Source organism: Arachis stenosperma, chromosome 10, assembly GCF_014773155.1.
Source record: "Arachis stenosperma cultivar V10309 chromosome 10, arast.V10309.gnm1.PFL2, whole genome shotgun sequence".
Taxonomy (NCBI): domain Eukaryota; kingdom Viridiplantae; phylum Streptophyta; class Magnoliopsida; order Fabales; family Fabaceae; genus Arachis; species Arachis stenosperma.
Window position 1 is genome coordinate 102,592,717 of NC_080386.1, and position 11,049 is coordinate 102,603,765.

An 11,049-nucleotide genomic window follows, 5' to 3' on the forward strand; every position below is an offset into this window, starting at 1 on the left:
CTGTTGGATTCTGACCTCCCTGCACTCGAAGTGGATTTTCTGGAGCTACAGAAGTCCAATTGGCGCGCTCTTAACGGCGTTGGAAAGTAGACATCTTGGGCTTTCCAGCAATATATGATAGTCCATACTTTGCCGAAGATTTGATGGCCCAAACCGGCGTTCAAAGTCACCTTCAGATTTCCCAGCGTTAAACGCCGGAACTGGCACCAAAATAGGAGTTAAACGCCCAAACTGGCATAAAAGCTGGCGTTTAACTCCAAGAAGAGTCTCTACACGAAAATGCTTCACTGCTCAGCCCAAGCACACACCAAGTGGGCCCGGAAGTGGACTTTTATGTCATTTACTCATCTTTGTAAACCTTAGGCTACTAGTTTTCTATAAGTAGGACCTTTTACTATTGTATTTTTTTCTTTTGATCATGTTTTGATGATTGAATCCTCTTTGGGAGGCTGGCCATTCGGCCATGCCTAGACCTTGTTCTTATGTATTTTCAACGGTGGAGTTTCTACACACCATAGATTAAGGTGTGGAGCTCTGCTGTACCTCGAGTATTAATGCAATTACTATTGTTCTTCTATTCAATTCCGCTTGTTCTTTGTCCAAGATATCACTTGTTCTTCAACTTGATGAATGTGATGATCAGTGACACTCATCATCATTCTCACTCATGAACAAGGTGACTGACAACCATTCTTGTTCTACAAGCATATGAGGCTTAGTGAATATCTCTTGGATTCTTTAATCGGAATCTTCGTGGTATAGGCGAGAACTGATGGCGGCATTCAAGAGAATCCGGAAAGTCTAACCTTGTCTGTGGTATTCTGAGTAGGATTCAATGATTGAATGACTGTGACGTGCTTCAAACTCCTGAGGGCGGGGCGTTAGTGACAGACGCAAAAGAATCACTGGATTCTATTCCGGCCTGATTGAGAACCGACAGATGGATAGCCGTGCCGTGACAGGGTGCGTTGAACATTTCCAATGAGAGGATGGGAGGTATCCATTGACAACGGTGAAACCCTTGCATAAGCTTGCCATGGAAAGGAGTAAGAAGGATTGGATGAAGACAGTAGGAAAGCAGAGAGACGGAAGGGAAGGCATCTTCATACGCTTGTCTGAAGCTCTCACCAATGATATACATAAGTATCTCTATCTTTATCTTTATGCTTTATTCGTTTATCACTATACCCATTTGAGTCTGCCTGACTGAGATTTACAAGGTGACCATAGCTTGCTTCATACCAACAATCTCCGTGGGATCGACCCTTACTCGCGTAAGGTATTACTTGGACGACCCAGTGCACTTGCTGGTTAGTTGTGCGAAGTTGTAGTGATCACAATTTCGTGCACCAAGTTTTTGGCGCCGTTGCCGGGGATTGTTCAAGTTTTGAACAAGCTTTTTTTTTGTCCGGTAACATCAGTGCCAAGATCCGGCAACAAGCACCAAGTTTTTGGCGCCGTTGCCGGGGATTGTTTGTGTATGGACAACTGACGGTTCATCTTGTTGCTTAGATTAGGTATTTTTCTTCAGAGTTCTTAAGAATGAATTCTAGTGTTTCAAGGTGATGTTCTTATCATCACCAAAGCTGATTGATTCTCATCAATTTAACTCTTGAATGCAATGTCCTGCTGAAGCTTTGCCGGCCATGTCTAATTCCTTTAGACTAAAGCTTTAGACTAACATTGCATGATTCCTGGAATTCTCATTAAGACTTTTGATACCTTTATTTTCCTTTTCACTTAATTTTCGAAAAAGCACAAAAAAATTTACAAAATCATAAAAACCAAAAAAATATTTCTTGTTTAAGTCTAGTGTCTCATTTTAAGTTTAGTGTCAATTGCATGTTTCTGTTCTTATTGCATTCATGCATGTGTCTTAAGGATCTTCAAGTAATTCTTGATGATTTCTTACTCTGATCTTTGAATTCTTTTGGCTTGAGTGTTTATGTGTCTCATATAGTGTTGGTAGTGTACAAACTGCTAAGTTGGTGTCTTGCATGCATTGTTATTTGATTCTGTTGCATTTTGATTATTAAAAATCCAAAAATATTTTTAATTTGTGTCTTTTCAAGTCAATAATACCAAGAATTGAAGATTCAGAACATACTGCAGAGGAATTACACAGAAAAAGCTGAGCATTCAAAAATGCCCAGTGAAGAAGACAGACTGGCGTTTAAACGCCAGCCAGGGTACCTGGTTGGGCGTTTAACGCCCAAAGAGGTAGCATTTTGGGCGTTAAACGCCAGAATGTATACCATTCTGGGCGTTTAACGCCAGGATGGTGCTAGGGGGAAGATTTTGTTTTCAAAATCAATTTTTTTTCAAGTTTTCAAAGTTTTTCAAAATCAAATCTTTTTCAAATCATATCTTTCAATCAAATGTTTTCAAAATCAATTTCTTTCCTTTTCAAAGATACTTACTAACAATTAATGATTTGATTCAACATTTCAAGTATGTGCCTTTTCTGTTGAGAAAGGTTTAATGTTTGAATCATATCTTTTCTTGTTAGGCAAGTCATTAATTTTAAAATCAAATCTCTTTGAAATTGTTTTCAAATCATATCTTTTAAAATTGTTTTCAAATCATATCTTTTAAAATTGTTTTCAAATCATATCTTTTCAATCAAATCTTCTTAACCTCATCTTTTTCAAAATAGTTTTCAATCAAATCTTTTTAATTTCTACTTTCAAAATCTTTTCAAAAATCTTTTATTTCTTTCCCACTTCATTTTCGAAAATTAAGTAATGTTTTCAAAAATATTTCAAAATCTTCTACTTAATTTTCGAAAATCACTTCCCTTCTTCTCACATCCTTCTATTTATGGACTAACACTATCCCTTAATGCAAAATTCGAACTCCATCTTCTACCCCTGTCTTCCATTTTTCTTTTCCTCTGACACCTCAAGGAATCTCTATACTGTGACATAGAGGATTCCACATTCTCTTGTTCTTTTCTCTTTCATATGAGCAGGAGCAGAGACAAAGGCATTCTTGTGGAAGCTGACCCTGAACCTGAGAGGACCTTGAAGCGAAAGCTAAGAGAAGCTAAAGCACAACTCTCTTTAGAGAACCTGACCGAATTCTTCAAGGAAGAAGAACACATGGCAGCCGAAAACAACAACAATGCAAACAATGCAAGGAAGGTGCTGGGTGACTTTACTGCACCTACTCCCGACTTCTATGGGAGAAGCATCTCTATCCCTGCCATTAGAGCAAACAACTTTGAGCTTAAGCCTCAGTTAGTTTCTCTAATGCAACAGAATTGCAAGTTCCATGGACTTCCAATGGAAGATCCTCATCAGTTTTTAGCTGAGTTCTTGCAAATCTGTGACACAGTCAAGACTAATGGGGTTGACCCTGAGGTCTACAGACTGATGCTATTCCCTTTGTTGTAAAAGACAGAGCTAGGACATGGTTGGACTCACAACCTAAAGAAAGCCTGGACTCTTGGGAAAAGCTAGTCAATGCCTTCTGGCAAAGTTCTTTCCACCTCAAAAATTGAGTAAGCTTAGAGTGGAAGTCCAAACCTTCAGACAGAAGGATGGAGAATCCCTCTATGAAGCTTGGGAAAGATACAAACAATTAATCAGAAAATGTCCTTCAGACATGCTTTCTGAATGGAGCATCATAGGTATTTTCTATGATGGTCTCTCTGAACTATCCAAGATGTCTTTGGATAGCTCTGCTGGAGGATCTCTTCATCTGAAGAAGACGCCTACAGAAGCTCAAGAGCTCATTGAAATGGTTGCAAATAACCAATTCATGTACACTTCTGAAAGGAATCCTGTGAACAATGGGACAAGTCAGAAGAAAGGAGTTCTTGAGATTGATGCTCTGAAGGCCATTCTGGCTCAGAACAAGATATTGACCCAACAAGTCAATTTGATTCTCAAAGTCTGTATGGAATGCAAAATGCACCAAGCAGTACTAAGGATGCTTCATCTGAAGAAGAAGCTTATGATCCTGAGAACCCTTCAATGGAAGAGGTGAATTACCTAGGAGAGCCCTATGGAAACACCTATAATTCTTCATGGAGAAATCACCCAAATTTCTCATGGAAGAATCAAGAGAGACCTCAACAAGGTTTCAATAACAATAATGGTGGAAGAAACAGGTTTAACAATGGCAAGCCTTTTCCATCATCTCTCAGCAACAGACAGAGAACTCTAAGCAGAATCCCTCTGACTTAGCAACCATGGTCTCTGATCTAATCAAAACCACTCAAAGTTTCATGACTGAAACAAGGTCTTCCATTAGGAATTTGGAAGCACAAGTGGGACAGCTGAGCAAGAAAATTACTGAACTCCCTCCTAGTACTCTTCCAAGCAATACAGAAGAAAATCCAAAAGGAGAGTGCAAGGCCATCAACATGGCCGAATTTTGGGAGGAAGAAGGGGCAGTGAACACCACTGAGGAAGGCCTCACTGGACGTGCACTGGCCTCCAATGAGTTCCCCAATGAGGAACCATGGGAATCTAAGGCTCAAAATGAGACCATAGAGATTCCATTGGAATTACTTCTGCCATTCATGAGCTCTGATGAGTATTCTTCCTCTGAAGAGGATGAGTATGTCACTGAAGAGCAAGTCGCTAAATACCTTGGAGCAATCATGAAGCTAAATGACAAGTTATTTGGAAATGAGACTTGGGACGATGAACCTCCTTTGCTCACCAAAGAACTGGATGACTTGTCTAGGCAGAAATTGCCTCAAAAGAGACAAGAACCTGGGAGGTTTTCAATACCTTGTACCATAGGCACCATGACCTTCAAGAAGGCTCTGTGTGACTTAGGGTCAAGTGTAAACCTCATGCCTCTCTCTGTAATGAAGAAGCTAAGGATCTTTGAGGTGCAAGCTGCAAGAATCTCATTAGAGATGGCAGACAACTCAAGAAAACAAGCTTATGGACTTGTAGAGAATGTTTTGGTTAAGATTGAAGACCATTACATCCCTACTGATTTCATAGTCCTAGAGACTGGGAAATACATGGATGAATCTATCATCCTTGGCAGACCCTTCCTAGCCACAGCAAAGGCTGTGATTGATGTTGATGGAGGTGAACTGATCATTCAAGTGAATGAAGAATCCTATGTGTTTAAGGCTCAAGGATATCCCTCTGTCACCATGGAGAAGAAGCATGAAGAGCTTCTCTCAAATCAGAGACAAACAGAGCCCCCACAGTCAAACTCTAAGTTTGGTGTTGGGAGGCCACAACCAAACTCTAAGTTTGGTGTTGAACCCCCACATTCAAACTCTAAGTTTGGTGTTGGGAGGTTCCAACATTGCTCTGATCATTTGTGAGGCTCCATGAGAGCCATCTGTCAAGCTACTGACATTAAAGAAGCGCTTGTTGGGAGGCAACCAATGATTATATTTTATATATTTCTTTTGTTATTTTATGTTTTTTGTAGGTGATGATCATAAAAGTCACAAAATCAATTGAAAAAGCAAAAACAGAATGAAAAACAGGAAGAAAAATAGCACACCCTGGAGGAAGAACTCACTGGCGTTTAAACGCCAGTGAGGCTAGCAGTTGGGCGTTAACGCCCAGTCTGGCACCATTCTGGGCGTTTAACGCCAGAAAGGGGCACCAGACTGGCGTTAAACGCCAGGAAAGGGCTAGAACCTGGCGTTAAACGCCAGAAATGGGCACCAGCCCGGCGTTTAACACCAGAATTGGCTCAAAAACGTGTTTTGAATGCCATTTGGTGCAGGGATGACTTTTCCTTGACACCTAAGGATCTGTGGACCCCACAGGATCCCCATAAACCCTCACCTATCAAATCCCATCTTTCTCTTCACCACTCACCTCCATAAAACCCACTTACCTCACCATCCAAATTCAAACCACTACTTCTTCCCCTTTGGCCGAACCACAAAGCCATCTCCCTCTCCTCCATTCCTCTTCTTCTACTCTCTTCTTTCTTCTTTTGCTCGAGGACGAGCAAACCTTTTAAGTTTGGTGTGGTAAAAGCATTGCTCTTTGTTTTTCCATAACCATTTATGGCATCCAAAGCCGGTTCAACTGAGAAGGCATGACCTCAAGCCCATCACTAAGAAGAAGATGGAGCAACAAGAGACCCCTCTCATCAAGAGATCCCTGAGATACCTAAAGGGATGCACTTTCCCCACAAGACTATTGGGAGCAACTAAACACCTCCCTAGGAGAATTGAGTTCCAATATGGGACAACTAAGGGTGGAGCATCAAGAACACTCCATCATCAGAGAAGATCAAAGGATCATGAGAGAGCAACAAAGACAAGGAAGAGACATTGAGGAGCTCAAGCACTCCATAAGACCTTCAAGAGGAAGAACAAGCCGCCATCACTAAGGTGGACCCGTTCTTTAATCTCCTTGTTCTTTATTTTCTGTTTTTCGAAAATTATGCTTTATGTTTATCTATGTTTGTGTCTTATGATCATTAGTGTCTTAGTGTCTATGCCTTAAAGTTATGAATGTCCTATGAAATCCATCACCTTTCTTAATGAAAACTGTTTTTATTACAAAAGAACAAGAAGTAAGGATTTCAAATTCATCTTTAAAACTAGCTTAATTAGTTGATGTGGTGACAATACTTTTTGTTTTCTGAATGTATGCTTGAACAGTGCATATGTCTTTTGAATTTGTTGTTCATGAATGTTAAAATTATTGGCTCTTGAAAGAATGATGAAAAAGGAGACATGTTACTGAGGATCTGAAAAATCATAAAAATGATTCTTGAAGCAAGAAAAAGCAGTGAATACAAAAAAAAAAGAGAAAAAAGAAGAAAAACGAAAAAAAAGGGAGAAAGAGAAAAAGAAAGAAAAAGAAAAGAAATAAAGTTGTGATCCAAGGCAATAAGAGTGTGCTTAAGAACCCTGGACACCTCTAATTGGGGACTCTAGAAAAGCTGAGTCACAATCTGAAAAGGTTCACCCAATTATGTGTGTGGCATGTATGTATCCGGTGGTAATACTGGAAGACAGAGTGCTTTGGGCCACGGCCAAGACTCATAAAGTAGCTGTGTTCAAGAATCATCATACTTAACTAGGAGAATCAATAACACTATCTGGATTCTGAGTTCCTAAAGAAGCCAATCATTTGAACCTCAGAGGATAAACTGAGATGCCAAAACTGTTCGGAGGCAAAAAGCTACTAGTCCCTCATCTAATTTGGAGCTTAGTTTCATTGATAATTTGGAGTCTATAGTATATTCTTTTCTTTTTATCTTATTTGATTTTCAGTTGCTTGAGGACAAGCAACAATTTAAGTTTGGTGTTGTGATGAGCGGATAATTTGTACGCTTTTTGGCATTGTTTTTAGTATGTTTTTGGTAGTTTTAGTTGAGTTTTTATATTTTTATTAGTTTTAGTTAAAATTCACTTTTCTGGACTTTACTATGAGTTTGGTGTTTTTCTGTGATTTCAGGTATTTTCTGGCTGAAATTGAGGGATCTGAGCAAAAATCTGATCCAGAGACTCAAAAGGACTGCAGATGCTGTTGGATTCTGACCTCCCTGCACTCGAAGTGGATTTTCTGGAGCTACAGAAGCCCAATTGGCGCGCTCTCAACGGCATTGGAAAGTAGACATTCTGGGCTTTCCAGCAATATATGATAGTCCATACTTTGCCCAAGATTTGATGACCCAAACCGGCGTTCAAAGTCACCTCAAGAAATTCCAGCGTTAAACGCCGGAACTGGCACCAAAATGGGAGTTAAACGCCCAAACTGGCATAAAAGCTGGCGTTTAACTCCAAGAGGAGTCTCTACACGAAAATGCTTCGTTTGCTCAGCCCAAACACACACCAAGTGGGCCCGGAAGTGGATTTTTATGTCATTTACTCATCTTTGTAAACCTTAGGCTACTAGTTTTCTATAAGTAGGACCTTTTACTATTGTATTTCATCTTTTGATCATGTTTTGATGATTGAACCCTCTTTGGGAGGCTGGCCATTCGGCCATGCCTAGACTTTGTTCTTATGTATTTTCAACGGTGGAGTTTCTACACACCATAGATTAAGGTGTGGAGCTCTGCTGTACCTCGAGTATTAATGCAATTACTATTGTTCTTCTATTCAATTCCGCTTGTTCTTTGTCCAAGATATCACTTGTTCTTCAACTTGATGAATGTGATGATCAGTGACACTCATCATCATTCTCACTCATGAACAAGGTGACTGACAACCATTCTTGTTCTACAAGCATATGAGGCTTAGTGAATATCTCTTGGATTCTTAATCGGAATCTTCGTGGTATAGGCGAGAACTGATGGCGGCATTCAAGAGAATCCAGAAGGTCTAACCTTGTCTGTGGTATTCTGAGTAGGATTCAATGATTGAATGACTGTGACGTGCTTCAAACTCCTGAGGGCGGGGCGTTAGTGACAGACGCAAAGAATCACTGGATTCTATTCCGGCCTGATTGAGAACCGACAGATGGATAGCCGTGCCGTGACAGGGTGCGTTGAACATTTCCAATGAGAGGATGGGAGGTAGCCATTGACAACGGTGAAACCCTTGCATAAGCTTGCCATGGAAAGGAGTAAGAAGGATTGGATGAAGACAGTAGGAAAGCAGAGAGACGGAAGGGAAGGCATCTTCATACGCTTGTCTGAAGCTCTCACCAATGATATACATAAGTATCTCTATCTTTATCTTTATGCTTTATTCGTTTATCACTATACCCATTTGAGTCTGCCTGACTGAGATTTACAAGGTGACCATAGCTTGCTTCATACCAACAATCTCCGTGGGATCGACCCTTACTCGCGTAAGGTATTACTTGGACGACCCAGTGCACTTGCTGGTTAGTTGTGCGAAGTTGTAGTGATCACAATTTCGTGCACCACCTACCCTACCCGCGGGTTGAGAGTCTCTCAATCCGTACCCTACCCGCACCCTAAATTACAAAACCCTACCCTACCCTACCCTACCCGCAGAAGTATTAATTTTTTTAAAATAAATATAAAACTCAATCATTCTAAATTTCATACTATTAATAAAATAAAAAAATAAACAACTAAATTCAAATTAAAATAAAAGACAATAAAATCTTAAAGAAATTCAACATAAAATTACAAACATACATATTGTATATTAATAAAATAAAAACTAAGTTGAAATTAAAATTAAACACGATAAAGTCCTAAACAAATCCAACATAAAATTACAAATAGCATAATTATCAAGTTCTTAATAAAATTAAAATAACATAAACAAAGATAAATGTCTTCAAACATTTCTTTAATTTCAAGTTCTTGCAACATTATTCTTCCGTCAGTTCAGAAAATGCATCATCATCTTCATTAGCAGTTTGATAATCAGGTTTTCCACCTAAAAATCAATACAACAATTTTATTATATATAATTTTAACATAATTATAATTTCTAAACAAATTAAAAAACTTGAAAACATAAATAACCTCTTTATAATATTCTGCCCACAACCAATTTTGATTGCAATAAGAGCTTCTACCGTATCTTCATGAAGACTACCACGATGAGTAGCAATTATACGGCACTTGTGCTAAAAGAAGATTCAGAAGCAACAGTAGACACAGGGATGGCAAATATGTCTCTTGCAATTTTCTGAAGAGTTGGAAACCTAACGCCATTACCTTCCACCAGGCTAATATATCAAAATCAGGAATTAAAGGATGAACATCTTCCTCTACATAGTGATCAAATTCCGTCTTCACAAATGAACCTTTTTCCTTCTTCTTTTGTCTAATATACAATTGATAACCAACATCATCATCTTCATCTGCATTAACCTAAGCTCTTGGTAGATTCCACTGACATATTGCTTGAATTAGATGTATTCTTTTGATATTCATGAAGTAAGTCATAACATGCCTGTTTGATTCTCTCAACTTTCCTTGTGCATTCATTAGGATCTTCACATACCCTAGCAAACTTATATTCAAGCCCATCAAGCTTATACCTAGGATCTAGAATTGCAGCAACACCCATAATGCCATGAATTTCTTCCCAATACTTATCAAAGTTTCTCTCATCATACATGCCATGCTACTAATAACTGGGTTAGGAGAAACAGCCCATTTTTCCAATCCAACATGTATCTCACATACTTTATTAAGTAAATGTTGGCAGTTGGAACTTGAGTTCCAGAAAACAACTGAGTCACATCATAAAAAGTTTTAATTTACCACAAATTTCTTTTGCAGTTCCCATTCCTCATTACTTGGCACACTTTTATAATTGGAATCTTTTTGTTTAGTCGAGCAAAGACATCTCTGTACAACCATGCAGTTTCTAACATCACATAAGTGGAATTCCACCTAGTCATACAATCAAGAGATAATTTTTTGGTAAAGGGAACACCTGACTTACTACACCAACTCACAAAGGTTTCATGTCTTTTACTAGTTGAAGTCCAATACACCACACTATTACGAATTTTCTCCACACTTTCTTTAACTAAATTGAAACCATCCTCACAATTAGGTTTAAAATATGAGCACAGCAACGCATATGCAATAACTTACCCCTAACAACAAATAATTGAGTCTAAACGTCCCAACAACACATCAATCATAGCATCATTTGTAGAACAATTATCCAATGTAATAGTTGATAATTTTCTATCTAAGTTCCACTCCAACAAAACTTTCATTAATGCATTAGAGAGAACTTCATTTGAATGAGGAGCAGGAACATAAGTAAAGCTGAAAATTATTATAAATATCAGATAAAAAAAATCACAAGTACATCAAGCATTAGAAAGCATATCTTATACTAGAAGCAAAGTTTAAGGTATTACTCAATACTCGCATTTGCAAATTCCATGAATTATCATGTAGTGTGCTGTAACACCATGTATCCTTTTTCCTGGTTGGAAGTCACATGTCAGTTGTAATAGCCACTCGACTATCATTTGCATCCATCATCTTGTTTATGTTAAGCTTCTCCACTTCGTACATTTCCAAGATATCCTTCTTGATTGTGTTTCGGCTTGGCATCTTAAACGTTGGTTGCATTGAAGCAAACACTTCTCTTGTTGCAACATGATCCACATATGACAAAGGATACTCATGCATACAAATGGACTT

At 38.7% G+C, this 11,049-nt stretch overlaps 1 protein-coding gene and 1 non-coding gene across 2 annotated transcripts; both read right to left on the minus strand.

Annotated features, from left to right (window-relative positions):
* Positions 1-3,504: 3,504 nt before the first annotated feature.
* Positions 3,505-3,612, minus strand: LOC130958354 (small nucleolar RNA R71). Its single transcript, XR_009077481.1, has one exon. It is a non-coding gene; the product is annotated as a small nucleolar RNA R71 (small nucleolar RNA).
* A 5,630-nt stretch (positions 3,613-9,242) lies between these two features.
* Positions 9,243-11,037, minus strand: LOC130957409 (zinc finger BED domain-containing protein DAYSLEEPER-like). The gene is made up of 8 exons (XM_057884268.1): positions 10,844-11,037; positions 10,514-10,665; positions 10,344-10,417; positions 10,147-10,233; positions 9,884-10,006; positions 9,595-9,750; positions 9,425-9,503; positions 9,243-9,310 (listed from the first exon to the last, which is right to left on the minus strand). The coding sequence occupies exons 1-8, from the start codon at positions 11,035-11,037 to the stop codon at positions 9,243-9,245; spliced, it is 933 nt and encodes a 310-aa protein (XP_057740251.1).
* Between the last annotated feature and the right edge of the window lie 12 nt (positions 11,038-11,049).